At 33.2% G+C, this 20360-nt stretch overlaps 5 protein-coding genes and 1 pseudogene across 6 annotated transcripts, besides 6 other annotated features; 4 read left to right on the forward strand and 2 right to left on the reverse strand.

Moving 5' to 3' along the window:
- The first annotated feature begins 90 nt into the window (after positions 1–90).
- Positions 91–199: a mobile genetic element.
- A 142-nt stretch (positions 200–341) lies between these two features.
- Positions 342–450: a mobile genetic element.
- Positions 451–724: 274 nt separating this feature from the next.
- Positions 725–1427: a mobile genetic element.
- Positions 1428–1430: 3 nt separating this feature from the next.
- Positions 1431–1641: a mobile genetic element.
- Positions 1642–1915: 274 nt separating this feature from the next.
- On the forward strand, positions 1916–5913 carry TVAGG3_0522380 (delta adaptin-related family; the record flags this gene model as incomplete). Its single annotated transcript, XM_001304815.1, has 1 exon — positions 1917–4871. The coding sequence occupies one exon, from the start codon at positions 1917–1919 to the stop codon at positions 4869–4871; it is 2955 nt and encodes a 984-aa protein (XP_001304816.1).
- Positions 5914–9616: 3703 nt separating this feature from the next.
- Positions 9617–10920: a mobile genetic element.
- TVAGG3_0522400 lies at positions 9713–10840 on the forward strand (annotated as a pseudogene). The gene has a single exon. A coding segment is annotated over exon 1 (1128 nt).
- Positions 10921–11092: 172 nt separating the features above from the next.
- Positions 11093–11122: a mobile genetic element.
- A 125-nt stretch (positions 11123–11247) lies between these two features.
- TVAGG3_0522420 (uncharacterized protein) lies at positions 11248–11795 on the reverse strand (the record flags this gene model as incomplete). The annotated part of the gene is made up of 1 exon (XM_001304816.1): positions 11303–11734. One exon carries the CDS (start codon positions 11732–11734, stop codon positions 11303–11305), a length of 432 nt encoding a protein of 143 aa, XP_001304817.1.
- A 16-nt stretch (positions 11796–11811) lies between these two features.
- TVAGG3_0522430 (ankyrin repeat protein family) lies at positions 11812–12207 on the forward strand (the record flags this gene model as incomplete). Its single annotated transcript, XM_001304817.1, has 1 exon — positions 11812–12207. One exon carries the CDS (start codon positions 11812–11814, stop codon positions 12205–12207), a length of 396 nt encoding a protein of 131 aa, XP_001304818.1.
- A 2024-nt stretch (positions 12208–14231) lies between these two features.
- Positions 14232–17655, reverse strand: TVAGG3_0522440 (uncharacterized protein; the record flags this gene model as incomplete). Its single annotated transcript, XM_001304818.1, has 1 exon — positions 14287–17655. One exon carries the CDS (start codon positions 17653–17655, stop codon positions 14287–14289), a length of 3369 nt encoding a protein of 1122 aa, XP_001304819.1.
- Positions 17656–18036: 381 nt separating this feature from the next.
- Positions 18037–19403, forward strand: TVAGG3_0522450 (threonine-type endopeptidase protein; the record flags this gene model as incomplete). Its single annotated transcript, XM_001304819.2, has 1 exon — positions 18051–18806. The coding sequence occupies one exon, from the start codon at positions 18051–18053 to the stop codon at positions 18804–18806; it is 756 nt and encodes a 251-aa protein (XP_001304820.1).
- Positions 19404–20360: the final 957 nt, after the last annotated feature.

Here is a 20360-nt window from a genome sequence, read left to right on the forward strand (position 1 = left end):
ACTACTCTCACCCTCCCAATTCCCAGCCAAAATGGCTAAAAATTGCCGCAATGTGAACAATTGCGGGCAATTTTTAGCCATTTTGGCTTGGAACTAGAGCCTGCGAGGTACATGGATAGCATCAGTACCTCACAGGCTCTAGTTCTCTATATGGCGCCGAGAAATTTTGGTGAAATGTGGTCGCATTTCACCAAAATTTTTTCGGCGCCATAGGATGAATTGGAGGGTGAGAGATATTATTTCATACAATACTACTCTCACCCTCCAATTCCCAGCCAAAAATGGCTAAAAATTGCCCGCAATGTGAACAATTGCGGGCAATTTTTAGCCATTTTGGCTTGGAACTAGAGCCTGCGAGGTACATGGATAGTATCAGTACCTCACAGGCTCTAGTTCTCTATATGGCGCCGAGAAATTTTGGTGAAATGTGGTCGCATTTCACCAAAATTTTTTCGGCGCCATAGGATGAATTGGAGGGTGAGAGATATTATTTCATACAATACTACTCTCACCCTCAATTTTAATTACTTAAACTCATTCTATTTTTTTGACATGTAAATGTCACTTTTACTGAGATCTGACACAATGTCAGATCTCTTTTTTTCGTATATAAGAATATAACAAGAATTTTGATCCTGAAGAAATGTGCGCATGTCTAGTAATATATTCCAAATTCCTCCATAAGACTCAAGCTGAATTAGCTCTTTCACATACCATTTTGATAGAGATTGGGACAAAGTTGCAATTCAGCACTTTTTGTAAAAAAATGGGGTCATACTCATAATGAATAGAAACTTATAGCCAAGTCTTGATATCATGCAGGGAGAATATACATAGATAAGCAATTATATTTTATAGTAGTAGTATTCAGAAATTCTTACAATTTACAATACAATTTTCAAAAATGGATAAAGACTTATAGCCAAGTCTTGATATCATGCAGGGAGACTCTCTACAAATACAAAAATTGATTATCATAAGGAAATACAAATTTATCAATTTTCATGTGAAAATTACATAAATTTGTTCTCCAATAAATAGCAATAATACTTTGAATGTTATATTAAGTAATATAGCTTCAGGTAAATAAGCTTACACTTCAAAAATATACTGTTTATTCATTAATTTTAAAAAAAGTCCAAATTATCTAATCTTGCTTACTCTTCCTTTAAACTTCTTTGTGCCCAATTTAATATTGCCTTCAAAGATGGAATAAGGACATTAGGTTCAATCCTTCGGCTTTCGACAATTTCCAAAATGTGTTGAATTAATTTCAAACATTCATCGTGTTTTGAAGCTCTTTGCTCAACAATCTGATTACCTGCCCTTGTAAGAATTCTTACTGCTCTATCTTCATTCAAAACATTAGCGACTTGAACCTTAATAATCGCATTTGGAATCACAACAGTGATGAGAGTTATGACGATATAAAAAAATATTTTATTATACTCATTCGAAATTAAAAATAATAAAATTTATATATATTAATTTCATTAAATCAAGGTTAAAAATCTCACCGGAAAAATAACCTCAGTGTGATAAATTTATCACCGGAAAAATTTACAATAAGGTTAATACCGAAAATATCGAAAAATCAACATTTAAGGTTAATTTAAGAGTATGCACTTTTGTCACCTACTCCCATTTTGATATCTTTGTTAATAAGTTGAGTTCCAAACTGCGAACTATTACATTACATAATGGATCACTCTATAAATCTTAATGGTATTTAGTTAATGTATTGAAAATAGAATTTAGATTTCAAAATTTTTTAAAATATCACATAAATCTTATTTTGTCACAGATTCTTTCATGGTTCATGATGTATATTTAATGTTATAAAAATGAAACCCGAAATCACTTCAAACCTTGATAGCTGGCAGATGCTCACAATTGACTGTCAAATTGTCAAATAAATGACTTCATACATTCCTACCGCCATATTCGGAGGTACTGGAGTAGAAACTCTTGTCAAGAAGTTTAATGACACAAGACAGAAAGGTTCTAACCCAGCTACAGGAGCCGATCAGTCTCCTTTGGAAACTTTGATCAATGATGTTGTTCGTAGAGCCAAAGATCGTCTTCTCAGCAATCAAGGCAACGAACTTCAGAAAGCTGATTCCTTACAAGAGCTTTTATTCCTTCACTATCAAGGAGTTAACATTGATTGGGCAGATTTCCCGATTTCGGAGATCATGATGTCCGAGAACATTTCTGTAAAGATGATGGCCTACCTCGCCGCGTCCGAATTTTGGACACCAAACTCAGATGTCGTAATGATGGTTATTTCCTGCATCAACAAAGACCTTCTCGGCGCTGATCCTTTCAGAAAGACACTTGCATTAACCTTAATTCCACTTATTGCTACACCACAGTTCGCAGAAAGCGTTGTTACAAATGTTACTCTTAATTTCAACAATCCACGCGATGATATCAGACAAAAAACCATTACCTGCTTCTACAAGCTCTGTTTGAAGTTCCCAGAGTGCCTTCCTCCAGGCATTAAGGCTATGAATCTCAAAGGAATTCTTATAGACAAAACAAACCCACCAGGTGTCATCCAAGCCGCTCTTACACTTCTTAACGAGCTTTGCATGCATAATCCTTCGAACTACAAAGTTCTTTTACCAACAATTGTCACATTTTTCCAAGATTACGTCGGATCACCATGGATCCTTGTCAGAGCTTTGAACATCGTATCTACAATTGGTGCAACCCTCGAAATTACAGCCCTTGAGAAGTTCAACCAGAAGATATCTGGAATGATCAACGAAGTTCTCAACAGCGCTTCATCTCCATCCGTAGTTTTCGAGGTCATTCGCTTAATCTGCACATTACGTATCAACAATCGTGAATTGATCAGAACAGCTGCAGACAGAGCCCAATCTTTCATTGAAAATGAAGATCCAAATCTTCGTTATCTTGGTTTGATTTCCATCACTCGTTTGATGCAATTAAATCAGTCCATCATCAATCTCCATCGCCAGACACTCATGAACTGTCTCGAGAGTGATGACCAGACATGTGTTTTCATCGCTGTCGACCTCCTCGAATCGATTGTCACTAAAAAGAACATCGGTGAAATCGTTCTTAATTTGGTCGACCAAATAGAAGCTAGAAAACCAGGTGTTGTTAGAGATACATTAGTTTCACGTCTTATTTCCATTTGCAGGTATGGAAAGGAGACATCATACGAGAGATTCACCGATTACGAATGGTATGTCAACATTTTATTGACAATCCACAGTTTTGGAGTTGAATCGAGTGAATTATCCGAAGAATTGTTGACAATGGCTTTGAGAGCTAAATCAACAAGACCAGTATTAGTTACAGAGATGATCGAATACATGAAAGAAATGAATGTCAGTGAGACACATTTCATTGAAATCGCCGCTTTCATTTTGGGAGAATATTCTGAAGGTGATGAACAACAAATTTCATTTGATTTGTTACTTGGAGACAAAATAGAACAAGTTAAACCATCAGCACAATCCGCTTGTCTCCAAAACGCATTCAAGATCTATGCGAAATCAAATGAAGATTCATTACTCCAGAAGAGATCGAAATCACTTAAAGAGAAACTTCCGAAATACACTCAATCAAGATACACAGAAGTACAAGAAGGTGCATCAATGATGAGTGCTTTAGTCGATGTTTTCTCTGCACAACCAAATGCACAAGCGATTTCTAGTCTCTATTCAGCTCCTCTTGCTGCTGTTGATCCACAAGCTCAATCTAAAGTTAAGCTTCCAAGTGGATTAGACTTAACACAGCCAATTGTTGATTTGGATCCACAAGACAACAGTGGATTTGTTTTAGATGATTTGGAGGAAGATGATCCAAACGCTCCAAATAAGAGTTTGTTCTTGTTAAGATCAGCTGACAAGAAGAAACAAACACAAGCTAAAACAGACAAAGTCGTTGTTTTGACAGGAACATTGGGTGTTAACTTGGAACCACCGAAACGCCAGAGAAGATTGATGCCAATATTAGATGATCAATCAAATTCTTTGTTACCTGTTGAAGGTGATCAGCCAAAGAAATCAAATGCAAAGACAACACAATCCCCAATTTCTCAGATTTCTTTCAACATAAACGATCCTTCAACACAACAATTGCCAGAACTCAAGCCATATTCACAAGATGAATTATTGGCAAAACAATCCAAACAATTGTTGCAACAAAGAAGAGAAATTTTGCCATCAATCCAAAGCGATGACGTTTTCAGACAGATCGGAAATTCTCAGGGAATTGCACTTACTATTACAGATATACAGCCAAGAACAAATGGTATTGAAATATCTGTTCAAGTGTTAAATACTTCATCAGCTCCGATTTCCGCTGTAGAATTCACTTTGGATGATACAAACACACAATGCTTGAGACAGGAAATTCTTCCTGGTGACAAAGTCATGCATAAAATCGCTTACAGAACTAAGCCTGTTTTGGAGCCAAAGATTGTCAAAGTCACTGTTATTCCAACAGGCGGAAGTGGCGAAATGTTGCGTGGTAAGTTACGTGTTGTATCAACAATGTTCTTACAGAACGCTGATTCTGAAGAATTGGATGTTATTTTGCCTGAATGCACAAAGACAGAAAAGTTGGAATTCGGAGACAAAGTTCCAGTTCAGCAGTTAGTCAGAGGAGTAAGTGATGCAACAAGAGGATCAGTCCACAAGAGAGAAATCGATGGAAAGAAAGTTGTTGCAATTGCAAGCAAAGCACAAGGCGACGTATTTGTTGTTTCATTGGTTATCAAAGAAGGAAGCGGATTTGTTGTTGAAGTTCGCACAAATGATGAGAAATTGACACAATCTGTCATTTCTGAACTGAAACTCGCTTTCAAGAAACAATTATCTGATGAACAATAAGCAATAAAACATCATTTTTTCGTTAATTTTTTTGATTATTACTTTCAGACATGCGCTCACAAAATCAATATATTCTTATTTAAAGCGCATAAAAGTATAACAACCAAATAATGCACTATACGGTGATTTACAATTGCTTTTTACTGACCAAAAATATTAACATTTCGCCTTAACTAATCGGGACGAAAATTAGGGATGTCAAAAAAATTGAGAAAATCTCAGAAAGTGATAAGCGCACTCTTGACTTCTTTCACATTGATATCTATGAATATATCTGCTAATATTTCCAAAAATGAGGAGGATGAATCAAATAACCGAATTCATCATATTTAGAGTTTAGATACTCCATAAAATTTTCATTTTAGTGAAAAAGTATTTCAATATTAGAAATGTGTGAATTTTAGATAACTCAGTCATTAAAAAATAGACTCATGTTAATATTGCAGCAAACAAAAGAAATAAATTCAAAGATAGATTCCAATAAAAATTACATGTTACATATATTTCTATCGGAACTCCAAACTCGTTTGTAGCTCGATTAATTTCTTTTAAATATCCGTATAAATCAACCTGACCAATATCAGCTCCGACTCCATCAGAATGACAAGAAGATCTGATAGAATAAAATTTAAAGCATCGAACAAAAGTTTTATTATAATTAAACATAAATTGTTTTGTTTCTAACTTTGCCATAGAATAATTATATTCTTGATACCCATGGTAATCTTTTCCATTTTCACTAACTTCTGCGGCAATTTTAATAGGGCGGCAGCTTTTGTTCGATGTTTTAATTTCAAAAGATTCAATAGTAAGGGAATGAAAAGGAAAGCATATTGAAGAATATCCGTGTGTTGTGCCTGAAATCCAATATGAATTTATGGAATAATCAAAATCAAATGCGTTTTTGACTTCGTAATTTTCAATATGTTCGGATTCTTTAAGAGAAATATATTGAGGATATGTGAATCCATAAAGACTATGCAGGTAATTTAAAATCCCATTTCCTTCTCAATAATCAAAGTGCAACTAAATTAGGTATTGGCTATATTATTTTTATAAGACGATTATTTTTCGCTCAATTAATTTTTTCCCTATTGTAAATTCTGAAATTAAGAATTTTGTATTAAAAAAAGTATTGGGGCTTCCAGGCGCGTTGCGCCCTCTAGCCCTGAAGATGTTTAGTATAAATGAAGTTTTTATTCGGAAAATTGTTAGTCTTCTGGTGTGAATTCGGAGGACTCTTCTTGGATAGAGTCTTGTATTTCCTCCTCCTCTTCTTCCTCCTCCATTGCTTCTGGGAAGAAGCCTTCTTCTGGGTCGAAAACATTATATAATGTGTCACTTTTCACAAATTATATATGTTTTTGTGTTTTGTCACTTTTCTGTCACTTTTCGGGTAAAAACATTTTTATTATTATATATAAATGAATTTTACAAAACCACTGTTACCGTTCTTTGGAAATAAGAGTAGATGTAAAGATATTATATTGAGAGAACTTAAGAAACTACCGAATGGTCTAACATTTGTAGATTTGTTCGGTGGAAGTTTCTATATATCCCATTTATGTCATACCGTATTTCCTGACTCAAAGATTATATGCAATGACTTCGACAACTATATGGACCGTCTCAAACATATTCCAGACACAAACAATATATTGAAAGAGTTAAAAGAAAAGATACCTATAGGTAAGATGGAACGTATACCATTAGATAACAAAAATATTGTGAGAGAGGTTTTGAAAAAAGCAGAATATATAGACTGGGATAGTATATCTGCTAGACTATTATATAGTGGTTCTATAAGAGTTCATGACATTGAAACACTTATGTCAAAAGTTTTATATCTTAACTATACAAATGTTTTCAAAGAAGACATAGAAAAATATATTGAGGGTATAGAGTTTGTGAGATGTCATTGGACAGAGTTGTAATATAACTCAGAGCAGCAGTAAATCATATATATTGGATAATGTATCATTTGAGAGTCTCTATCAGAGAATAAAAAATTGAAAGTTTTAGTAATTCAAATAAAAATAGTTTACTAATATTTTGTGTATAATGACTATCTTAAAAAGCAAAAAATAAGATATATTTTTTTGAAATAATTTCGATTTCGAAAAAAAGTTTTGTGTTCGGCAAATGAACTTCAAAACAAGATTTGTTATAGGGAATTCTAACCATTATACTATGCACTTATGGACTCCAAAATTAATTTTCAAGTATTTGATCGCGCCCCACCCCCAAGGGCTGTTTTTTGTAAATATGAAGAAACAGTGTGAACCACTCATATTTTCTATCCGGTTACTCACATGATTTATATACAAAAGTTCTTGATTTTTGAATATATTAGTAATATGAGAATATATTGCTTATACTAATAAAAAATCAGTAAAATACATGCTTCATATATTTTAAAATATTATCTATTTCATATCAACTCTTGATTGAAGATAATTGAAATCAAGAAATTTTGATAAATTTTCTAGATCTTTCAAATCAAAAACCGATCTCATCATTACATGTTAACATTTATAAATGCCAAATTCCAGTTTTTGTAGGAAACTGGCAATCTACTCTTCAGATTTGGAAAACTTTTGTTCTTTGGAATCCTTATCTTATAAGGGATATTTCGATATGAAGTGTATTCGGCATTTAGAACATTTTTGTTACAAAAAATATAAGTGTGAGGCCTAAATCCCATGTATGTTGGTAAATCCAAATATTTGTGCACTTAGAGCAAGCAATTGTTTTTTGTCTGTGCACACATCTATTTGTTTACCAATTTCCAATACATATTTATATTGTTCCTTATCTAAATAAAAATTGTTTTATTTAGTGGAAAAAAAAACTCATATCTCATATCTTTATCATCTATAAATAAGGGTTTCGTTTTGCGAAAAAAACGTACAATACGCAATTTCGCTAAAAAACATTTAGCTAGCAATTTCGACCTTTGACTCCACTCAAGACGTCACTTTTTTAATTTTGCGGTATCATATTTTTGGAAAATCTTTATGAATATTATATAAAAAGTCTCTTTAATATCTATATTTCATATTTTTATCGATTTTTAAAGTTTTTGCGAAAAGTATTCAATTATTTTTGCTATTTGGTCGGGTAAATGTCAGATTTGCGACATTTTCTGATATGATATTCAGATTCTACGTTGATAATAATGCTTATAGAACCCTCTTGCTATTGTGTCAAAATTGCGAAACCGATAGCAAAAATATCTCGCAATATCAAAATTGAGATATTGAGTGAATTATGCATTATAGAGATTAAAAATCTGATTTGTGAAAACATCTCATCAGTTTCTAGCTAATTCAAAAATCTTTACTATCTTATTCGATTAAAATGAAAAGGGAATAGTTTCATTATGCTTTAAATGACAGCCTTATAATATAATCATAGTTTTCGCTCAATATGCAGCATTTTTTTTTTTCGAAATCTATGGTCAATGTCCTAAATACTGATTGCTTTGCATTCATATCTCTTACATTTTCTATACCCACATCACTATTCATTGCTATTCCTATCTTTTTCATTTTTGTTTGTTTCTCATAATTTCTCAAAAAACACGATAACTTGATATTTGTAAATATCATACTTTATAACGTAAATAAGAACTTGACCTATTAAGAAAAGCAGTAATGAAAAGAAAATCTGAAATTCATAAAAATTACAAGTTTCTGATGACAATTAGCTTAATTAAACCAGGTACAAGATTATATAATTGTATTTTCTATCCAATTATCCATATAATATCTTATCCAGAAAAAATAACTTGATCAATACCAAATGATTTTTTAACTAGTAAATAAAGTATTTTCTTTACACACACATTGTATATCATAGTTTTTTTTTGGTTTCGCAAAACATCCAAAAACAAATATGCTATAAAAGTGACAATTTTAGCAAAACGAAACCCTTACTATAAATTTATGTTTCAATGTCATTTGAGCAACCTTAAAGATCAGAATTCAAAGCCATGTCATATGGGCTGAAATACACCATTAAAAAATTTCATCTTTTGAAATTCTTGACCAAGATTGAAAGCTTTACAAAATATGTGGAATTATAAAATAGTTCGAAAATTGAAAACCGCTTCACTCATTCAATTTTCGCCCTATTTTAAAAAAAATCCAAACTTATATTTTGAGATAATGCAGCATTTTTTCCCCTTGCATTTGACACTTTTTTTCGGCAGACTGTAGTATAATTTTTATATAATTATTTGACTATTATTGAGAAGCACTTTTTTAATTCGATTTTTATGGAATAGCAAAAATCCCTTTTATAGGGGATAAAAACTATTTCATAGATCCTTTATTGAAATGAACAATATTCAGTATTCATTAGATATCAATTGACCAATGCAACACGAATTCGAACTCATGAAGATTGGACAGAATTTTATCCAAGCACAGAAACATACGAAAAATATACAAACAATCATAGTAAACTTACAGCAAAACAAAGCAGTTATTATATTTCATCATGCTTTTTCACTCAAGTTAACGCACAAAGTTCAGTTTACTTAGTTACAAAAAAACATTCAATCAAATTCCTCATTGATACTACAACATTTAATAACTGTAGTAACACCGGTTGGGGTGGTTGTATTTTCTATAAAGAAGAAGGCGAATTTGTTCAAGATCGCGTCTGCAGTTTCGCTTCTAGAGTAAGCTCATATGATTTTGAAGGTGCTTACTGTAAAATTGATGTTAGTGAAAATAATATAGGGTGTCCAAAGGTGCGTTTAGCACAGCGCTCTATATGAGACTATTAAAGGAGATATATGCTGATTATAAATATATAATAAAAAATATGAATATATGTATATGATGAGTATGTTGTATTTTGGCGCCATGCCGGGATATAAAATGAATTTTGAGACAAGAGGCGGTTTCGCGGGAAATTTTGGCGGGATTTTTTTCATTTTTTTAATGAATCATAAAGAAAACATCCTCGCTCTTGCAAAAAAATGCAAAGACTGTAAAAAAATCTACGAGACATTGGTAAAATGCTTCGGTATGGATGCTCCTAGCTATTCCACTGTAACGTATCATGTTAGGATGTATCACTTCATGAACAAAAAGGCGCCCATCATAAAAATTGACAAAAAATCGCCGGATCAAAGAAAAATCAAAGCAATTCTTCAAGCGCTAGATGAAGACCCAAGAGCATCACTCAGAAGGATAGAGGAGATGACAAAGATACCACGTATAACAGTCAGTTATTATCTGCACAATTATTTGAACTACAAACTAGCGTATACACGTTGGGTTCCGCACAACCTTAATTCAGTTCAAAAAAAATCTAGAGTCCAATCTTCGAAAGAGCTCCCCTCTATATTGCGTGCGTATCAATCCAAGAAGTTTCGCTTTTTAGTAACAGGGGACGAGTCTTGGTTTCAATATGCAACAGAAGCCAAAATCATGTGGATCCCGAAGGATGAAAATCCGCAAACATTCCCGAAGAAAAAAATTGACACACCAATGATGATGTTGTCGGTTTTTTGGGGCGTGAATGGCATCATCGCAATTGATATTCTTCAAAAACCTAATACGATGAATGCTCAGTATCTAATTGACAATGTTCTTACTCAAATTATCAATTCTGATGAGTTTGAGAAATCCAAACAACAAAAACAAAAGTTTGCAATTCATTTTGATAATTCAAGAGTTCACAAAAGTCATAAGGTAATGAATTACTTGGTGGAAAACAATGTCAAAGTTGTTCCAAACCCAATTTATTCACCTGATATTGCACCCTCTGACTTTTATTTATTCGGCACGCTAAAAAAGAGAGCTGAAGGACGCGAATTCGCGAGTCCAGATGATCTTGAAAATTTTGTAAGAGAGCAATTTGAGCAATTTTCTCATGATGATTTAAAGCGTGTCTTTCAAGCCTGGATCGATCGCTGCGAACGCGTGATTGAATCCAATGGTTATTATATTTAAATAAACTTTATATATATGTAACTTGTTTATTTCTATTCGCAGTATTCAGGTTTGTGCTAAACACACCTTTGGACACCCTATATTATGTAGATAGTTTAATATTCCATTTTTTACAGAATAATTAAAATGCAACTAAGTACCAACATAAAATCGGATTACATGATTTTATATTCAAAGTACGATTATTTTTCAATCAAAAAGAGATATACGGGCGGGGAGAGACATATAAAATAAAACCTTAAACAAGAAATTTGAGAGAATTCCAGAATGTGGTAAGCGCACTCATAAATATCATAACAATGTTCAGATAAAATGAAATTTCCTTTCAAAACGCATAATCATTGCTTTTTGATGCCTTAAACAAACTGAATTTCATTATTCTATAGGCCATTTATAATTTAAAGGTATTAAAATATAAAAATTACTTTAATTAAAACAAAACAAAGATAAAATACGAATTTATTATTGTTGGCCAACAGGTGGTAAAGGTGCAAGTTTCTTCTGTTTCATGCTTTGTCTGCCAGCATCTTTAGAATACAACAAAACACTCTTTGGATCGCGTGCATTGCATTGTTGTGGTGGTGTTCCAAGCATTCTTGCAAGTTCGGATTCTGCGATCATTCCTGTTGTACTTGCTGGTTTTCCACAGAGTAAACATCTGTATCCAAGTCTTCCAACAGCTGTGTCGGTTGATGATGAACCGGATGACAAGTTTGTCAAGATCTCGTTCAAGTCTTTCCTAGTAACTAAAAGAGGAATTTGGACACGAACTTCTTCCAATCGTTTATCCAAATCTTGGATTGATCCTAAGAAGTTCTGTGTAACTGTTCTCAATGAATTAACTGTTGCTGAATCTCCAATCTTCTTCTGCAAATCTTCAACTAACAAATTCATGTCTGCTTGGTCTTCCTTCACTTTATTCAGTTCTCTTGTATCAGCAACTGTTGAAGAAAGAGATTTATCCACTCATAATGGCAGCAGCTTATGCTTCTCCTGGAATGGTTTCCTATCTTATTCTTAGTGGAGCGAATATTGAATCAAAAGCTGATACAGAAGCAACTCCTCTTATTGTAGCATCAGCAGCTGGCAAACTTGGAAATGTTGTACAATTAGTTCGTGCAGGGGCAAATATAGAAGCAAAAGATAATCATGGATTTACACCATTAATAATGGCATCAATACATGGATATCTTGACATTGTGAAATATCTCGTTTCTGTCGGAGCAAATATTGAAGCTAAAGATAACAAAGGATTAACATCTCTTTATATTGCTTTCAAAATGGAGCATAAAGATGTTTGTATGTATCTTTTATCTGCTGGTGCTATTGTAGATAATATGAAGATCATGATTGAAGTTCATATATAAAAAAGATTAGATTTTTTAGGGAAATGATAAAGTCAAAAGTATATTTAATGCACAGCAAACATTAAAAATAATTCTAAAGATAGACCACGATGAACATAGCACGTAGCACAATTTATTTTCGGGCATCCAAACACATCTGTGGACTGATTTATTTCCTTAAAATATCCATAGAAATCAACTTGGCCAATATCAGCTCCAAGACCTTTATTATGGCAAGTTGATAAGACAGAATAAAACTTAAAGCATCTAACAAAAGTTTTATTATAATTATATAAAAATCGAGCAGTTTCTAACGGACCCATATGACGTTCATATTCTTGATATCCATGATAATCTTTCCCATTTTCACTAACTTCAACTGCAATTATAATTGGACGGCAAGCAAACGGTGAAGTCGTAATTTCAAAAGATTCGATGGTAAGAGAATGAAAAGGAAAGCAAATTGTAAAATATCCATGAGTTGTGGATGAGATCCAATATGAATTCGGTGCATAATCAAAATCGAACGCATGTCTAATATAGTAATTAAGTTCATGGTCAGACTCTGTGATAGAAATATATTGAGGATATGTGAATCCATATATATTATGTAGGTAGCTTAATATTCCATTTTTTACAGAATAATCAAAATGCAACTAACTAAAAATCGGATTACGTGATTTTTTATTCGAAGTACGATTATTTTTCAATCAAAATTTTATTTGATAAATCATCACATTGTGCAGATAAATTGAAAATTCCTCTCAAAACACATGATCATTTCATTTTGATGCTTTAATAACATTATATAGTGCTATATTAACTATTGGAGATAATGCACAAAATTGAGAGAATGTCAATTGTATCCACTTCAATCATTATTGTTTGATATTTAGTGTGTATGATAATTCGTATCATAATATATTATATCAAAATCTATAAAAATCTAAAATTCGGTTTTATACAAAAATTGAGAAGAATACATCAATAAATATAACTACTGGATTTAATTATTTCTATAGTATAAAAGTATTAAAATTATACATGGCACGGCGGGCGCAAAAAGTGACAAAATAGAATACCTATGGTGGCAAGACAAAGGAAACATTTTTGTAAGGCAAACATTATATCAAATACCTTTACTTTGTAATAAGAAATATAATTATCACGAAATTACAATAATATTTTTAATATAATTAAAATAGCAAAATTCTTTTTTATTATTTCCCTTAAGACCTTACTTATTAAGTATACGTATAACAAGCTTGTACTGCATGTATTAGTTAATAGAACAAAAGAAAATGAGCTCAAATGAAAAAAATTTTCATGCTATTTTGGAAATATGCATATTCGAAGTATGAGTGTTGTAAACACTGAGAATTTTAAGCTTTGGTTGATGATAGTCTTTAATTTTTCTTGAAGTAGTAAATTATTTGATATGAAAATTTAATGGCCAGCATAATCAATCGTGCGTTTCGTTTCTTGATTGAGAAACGATGATTGTGTGCTAATGAATTATTGCGTCTGACAGGTTATGATTATGGATACCTGAAATTAAGCTTTTATGGGAAACATCACCGAGCGCCATTTGGCGCCCCTAATGCTGTTTCTATCGGTATGATTAAGGAGCTTTCTTATGCACTTTCATCACTTGAACTTGAACGCTACAAGATATATGCCCCCCTCCCAATGGGAGGTGGGAGCAAAAATTGAAATGTTTATATTGATTTTTGAATACTTTACAAGCGCCCCTCCCAGTGGGCGCGGGCGCAAGTGATCGGGTCAAAAAAAATCATAAAAATATTCAAAATTGCGATTTTAATAGATGTTTAAGAAGTAAATTTATTAATAACGATATTTCATAGTACAAAATGTGTTCAATCTCTTCGTAAATCATTCAAAAAAATCAAAAGAATTTCCAAAATTCAATTTTTTAGTAAAATTTATATCTTTTTCTATCGTCTCCTCCCCACCAGTGGGAGCCACCGGAGGCGCGGGCGGCGCCGCTGGCGCCAAAAAAGTAGCGCCCATCGTGCCATGTATAATTAAAATATAAAAATTACTTTAATTAAAACAAAACAAAGATAAAATACGAATTTATTATTGTTGGCCAACAGGTGGTAAAGGTGCAAGTTTCTTCTGTTTCATGCTTTGTCTGCCAGCATCTTTAGAATACAACAAAACACTCTTTGGATCGCGTGCATTGCATTGTTGTGGTGGTGTTCCAAGCATTCTTGCAAGTTCGGATTCTGCGATCATTCCTGTTGTACTTGCTGGTTTTCCACAGAGTAAACATCTGTATCCAAGTCTTCCAACAGCTGTGTCGGTTGATGATGAACCGGATGACAAGTTTGTCAAGATCTCGTTCAAGTCTTTCCTAGTAACTAAAAGAGGAATTTGGACACGAACTTCTTCCAATCGTTTATCCAAATCTTGGATTGATCCTAAGAAGTTCTGTGTAACTGTTCTCAATGAATTAACTGTTGCTGAATCTCCAATCTTCTTCTGCAAATCTTCAACTAACAAATTCATGTCTGCTTGGTCTTCCTTCACTTTATTCAGTTCTCTTGTATCAGCAACTGTTGAAGAAAGAGATGCCAAAATTCTGGCGCTTTCTTCTTGTTTCGCACAGATTTCGGATATCTCATTTCTTAAACTTTCAACATCATCTTGTACGCGTTTAGAAGCATCTTCTAATTCAGCGTATGTCTGAGATAATGATGAAACTTTCGGACTGATAGCTGTAGACTTTCCTCCACTATTAGTTCCTTGGAATTTCGGAGAACTTATTCCTAATGGTTCAACGATTTCTCCTTCATGAGTGACGCTGTCGTGAACTTCATCTTGGTTTGTAACTTGTTTAGTCACTCTGTTTCCATTCGTGTACCTGGAACTTGTTGGCTGGGAGAGATAAGTCTTTTGTGCATTGAATACTACGGATTTGATGTTTACATCAGCATTCGATGCTTTGTTTGAAGCAGGAGATGATGAATTCTGGCCAGGAGATGGAGAGGAAGGTCCTGTTGTGATTGGTTGTGGATTAAACAGTACTTCCTTGCGATGTGGTGAAATAGAATCCTCTGTTTGATTGACTTCAGGAAGCTCTGAATTTTGAGAAGGTTTGTTTGAATTGTGTGGTGAAATGTTCGGAGAACTGTAAAGTGGTTCTTTTTCAGGATCTGGACGATGAGGAGGTGTAGAAGCGATGGAGTGTGGTTCTTGAGGTGTTACATCGCCTGAGGAGGCGTTTACAGGGGTTCCTACTATTGGGGACATTTTGATGGAAGATGTCATAGCGGAAATGTCTCTGTAGCCCGTAAACTGTGTTGCTTGCTCGTCAAGGAGATTGATTTGTGTCTCGATATCTATGTACAAAGTTTGAGATGATGTTTCAATTTTATCAATTGAAACCAAATCTTGATTTCCGTCAGCAGAGACCACATTTTCGGGGGTCTGTTCTTGTTCTGTTGGGGTTTCGGTATGAACTTCTTCGGATTGTTCAGGAGATGAAATTTCTGGTTGGGAAATTTCAACATTTGAGTCTTCTGATGGCTGTATATTGAGTGACAGTTGTGGCTTCTTCTGTTCTTCTGGGTTTTGTTCAACTTGCGGTTGAGATTGAATTGATAATTTGGGTTTACTTTGTTGCTGTGGTTCTTTCTGTTCAGTTGTGTCTTTACTGTTCTTATCAGAGTTCCTTCTTGGGCTTATGTTTGTTGCAGGAGCAAGATTTAGTCCTCTTCTTTGTTTTTCTGCTCTTCCTGACAAAGGAGCTTCACGTTGTGGGGCCATGAAGCTTGTCTTGCCTACTTTACCACTTAATCCATCGATTTGGCTCTCTAACTTCGTTACTCGTTCAGATAAATTCTTAATATTAATTGATTGGTCGATTTGTTGCTGTTGGACAGTATTAAGTTGCTGGATTGGATGTTCAAGTGACAAAACAACTGATTCTTTATTATCTCCTTCAGTTTCTGGCTTATTTTGGCTCAATTGGTTCAATTTTTCTTCTAATTCTTTAAGTTTCTCCGAAAGAGAGCTCAACTGATTGACCCTATCAGCAATTATAGCTATATCATTCGATTGCCTCTGTGTAACCTCAATTAACTGGTTTAATTGAGGAATATCTGACTGAGGAATTTGAACAATTTGCTGAATGGTCTGTGTGTTCGTTATCGGTTGTGGCTCCTGGTTTTGGTCCTTCTTTGGAAGAGTAACTTCTGTAATAACAACTCTTGAATTTTGGGGTTCTCTTTGAGGAGAAGCTTGGATCTGGATGATCTGTGGCGTTGCATTGGCTGGAGCTTCATTGTTTGTGGACTCTGTTTGCTTTTGATGTTCAGATTTTTCATCTGAAATTATTTGAGGAGTTTCGTTACTTACTAGTACTAAATCCTTGGTCGTTGGCTTAGGACTGATACTCTTTGGTAGTCCTTTCTCGAGAAGTTCCTTCAGATTTTCTGATTTCAATAAATTATCCAAATCTTCGAATCTTTTATCGACTCTTTCTTCAACACTATGCGATGTTGTTAATGCTTCATCGATTTTAGGTTGAATCTTCTTGATTACTGATATTGTACAGCTATCAACGATATCTTCCGGTTGAACTACGTCAATCTTTCTGTTGCTTGACATCTGTGGTACGTAGGATGCCTTAACATCAGAATTTTCACGTAATCTTTGCTCAATCTTTGATAATCTCTCTTCAGAATTTGATGATAATTTTGAAATTTGGTCACTGAATTGGGAAACTGCATTTGTTTGTGTATCAACGGTTTCGTTAACTTTAGCCATATTTCCTTCGAGTGTAGAAAGTCTTTGAAGTATTACAGGTAAATCAGATTTGATTTTGAGAACGTTTACTTCGCAGCTTTGTACTTTATTGAAGACATCGTCTGGCATATTTGCTACTGTTGGTACTGTTGCAATTGGAGCAGGTTCAGCTGGTTCAGAAGGCTCGGAAGGTTCTGGTTTTGGAGTTACAATTTTACTTGTATGTTCTGAGATCAAATCCAAAGCGTCAACGCGAGTCTTTAATGACTCTATTTGAGCTGATGTCAATGCTCCGTTGATTGCTTCTTGAATTATTAAAGGTTTTTGTCTTTCCATTGTTTTATCGAATTGGTTAAGAACATCTGATGTAACTTTTCTGTTTTCTTGATAAATTTCTTGTATTATCGTTTTATGGAAATCTTTAAGCCTATTTTCGAGAAAATCCTCATTTATTCCAGATTCCGCTGGAGTAACTGCAGGTCGAGATGCTACTTGTCTGTTCATATTGTCGATTTGCGATTGCATTAACTCTAGCTGTCTATCAACTTCGTTATTTTGCGTAAAATCTGTAAATTGTTTTTGTAATTTTTCAAATCGGAGAGCCATTTCAGCTAAGATGTCTCTCATTGACTTATAATCGAGGGAAATATTAATAAGCTGATTCCCCCTTAAAGCAATATCAACATCATTCTCCATTCTAAAAACGTACAATAATCGTCAACACTAAATACTACTGGTCTCAAATATCAGCCTAATACCTAATAAAATCAAATGTCTAGCTTAAATGAGACCTATATCAGATGACAAACACTATAATTTTTTTAATAAAAATTTTGTGATATAGGATTTCGAAGCTTATATATAACTTAATTATCATAAATTTTAAAATGTATTTTAACCAAAATACAGATTTTGATCAATAATCACTTTGTAACAAAATCGGAATCGAATTTCTAGTATTTTTGAACCAAAATTCAATTATATGTTTGTCAAAGTATTTTTAATCAAATGATCATATTATTAGTGCGAAAAAATATCCAATATTCTATTGAACAATCTAAATTGAGAAGGTTTGTTTGATTAAATAACAAATGACATACAGATACGATGCAGGTACTACAACATTTTCCAGCGATGGCCGTATTCTCCAAGTAGAGTATGCTATCCAATCTATCAACCAAGCTGGTACAGCAATTGGCGTTCAGTTTACAAATGGTGTAGTTTTAGCTGCAGAAAAAAAGAACACAGGTAGACTCGTTGACTACTTATTCCCAGAAAAAATGGCTAAAATTGATGGTCATATTGTTACAGCAGTCGCTGGTTTAACAGCTGATGCAAATACACTCGTTGATTTGATGAGAACATCAGCACAAAAGTATCTCAAGACATACGACGAACAGATGCCAGTTGAACAGCTCGTCCGCATGGTTTGCGATGAAAAGCATAGCTACACACAGTATGGTGGTCTCCGTCCATACGGTGTTTCCTTCTTAATTGCTGGTTACGATCGTCATAAAGGCTGCCAACTTTACTTGACCGATCCATCTGGTAATTTCGGTGGTTGGAAGGCTACAGCTATCGGAGAGAATAATCAGACTGCCCAATCAATCCTCAAATCTCAGTACAAGGACAACATGACAGCTACAGAGGCTATGGATCTTACTGTTAAGGTATTATGCAAGACTCTCGATTCTACTAGCCTTAGCGCTGATAAGTTAGAGTTTGCTGTCCTTCAGTTCCGCGAGGAATACGGTCCAAAGGTTCGTATCCTTACAACATCCGAAGTTGATACTTTAATGAAGAGATACGAAGAAACTATCAAGAAATCAGCTGAGGAGAAGGAATAAATATGCTAGAATTTATTATAAACTGATTTATCATATTCTTATTAACTACAATTAATTGAGTTTCTAATTTGAACACATTTGAGAAATAATATCTGAATTTTGTTTTTGATTTCTTGATTCTTTATTCTGTCATGAGTTTATTTAACACAACAAAAATCTTATTTTAAGATAGTATGATATTAATGATTTTATTTCAACAAAAGCAAGCAAATGGATGAATGAAAACGTACTATATTAGCCTCAATGTAGTAGTTATTGCCTAAACATGAGTTATTTTAAGTTTTCACTTAAAAGAGCACCTACCACTTCTGATACTCTCCCTTATTATTTGTTTAACGATTTATTTTCAGGGCCTTTTCATGTCTATTTTCCTCATTATGAAAAAGGTACAAAATAATAAGTGTACCCTTAAGGAAATTAGTATAAAATTTTTCAACAAGCATATCATGTGATTTATTGATCTGCAGTGCGAAGATATATATTTGATCAAATATAATCTGGGACCTCAGATGGCTTCGCTTGCCCTTCGGGCAAGCATGCCACCTTCGGCCAAATTAAATAATTTTTTGAAAAATTGAATTATTCACTATTTAGTTGGCGCAAGGCGCCAAGTAAATAATGAAGAATACTAATATATGTTTACTTAAAATATGATTAAAATTTCTGAACGAAAACTATCAAAATTAAGTCATAAAAAATATAAATATAGGATGCTAATTTACTGTAAATTCATAATGTCAAAAGTTACTGTGTTGTCCTCTATTAAGGATGTCATTTTGGAAGAAAAGTGAGAAAATTCCTAAGATGCTAAAAATGAATTTTCCAAACATATTTTTTTATCTCATTTTTTTGATTTTGAAAAAAATTTGGAGAGAAGAACTCTTCGTTTTTGAATTTTATCACGATGGTTTTAAAGTATATTAGACACATGTATTGGTATTACTATTTTTGTATATTTTGAGAGAAAATCCCTAAAAAGTGAGAAAATCTAAGACGGTTTGAGAAAATATATAAACTATTGAAAATTTGAATTAAACTTCTAATTTGGAAAAAAGAAATTTGGAAAGAAGAAAATTCAAAAATCGAGATTTAGACTCAGCATCAAATGGAGAACAAAATGTTTCTTCATATGAAGGAAAAAAATTTTCTTGTGAAGAAATAGAGTTTTTAAAATTTTATTGTATGTAATGAAATAAACAAATATTAAAATTATTTTTTGATAACAAGAAAATTCCCAACAGAAAATATTTGAGACAAAGAAAAAAAGAAAATTGAAAAATATTACTCTCCTTTATATTTCATGAGATTTTAAATTTATTCTCATAAAATTGACAATTTTATACGTTTAGATGAAAATAAGTGATTTTGCTTGAAATAAAATTATTGTTTGCTTACAGCTATCAAATAGATTTTTGCTATTTTGATTAAAATTTGTTAATCAAATTAATAAATTTTTTCTAAATATCTTAAATATCTGGATCACTCACACATACAATGAATTGAACGATAAAAATAATACAAACTCAACTAAGTTTCCTGTCTTTCAACTAAAAA

Source organism: Trichomonas vaginalis, chromosome II (assembly GCF_026262505.1).
Source record: "Trichomonas vaginalis G3 chromosome II, whole genome shotgun sequence".
Classification (NCBI taxonomy): Eukaryota; Parabasalia; order Trichomonadida; family Trichomonadidae; genus Trichomonas; species Trichomonas vaginalis.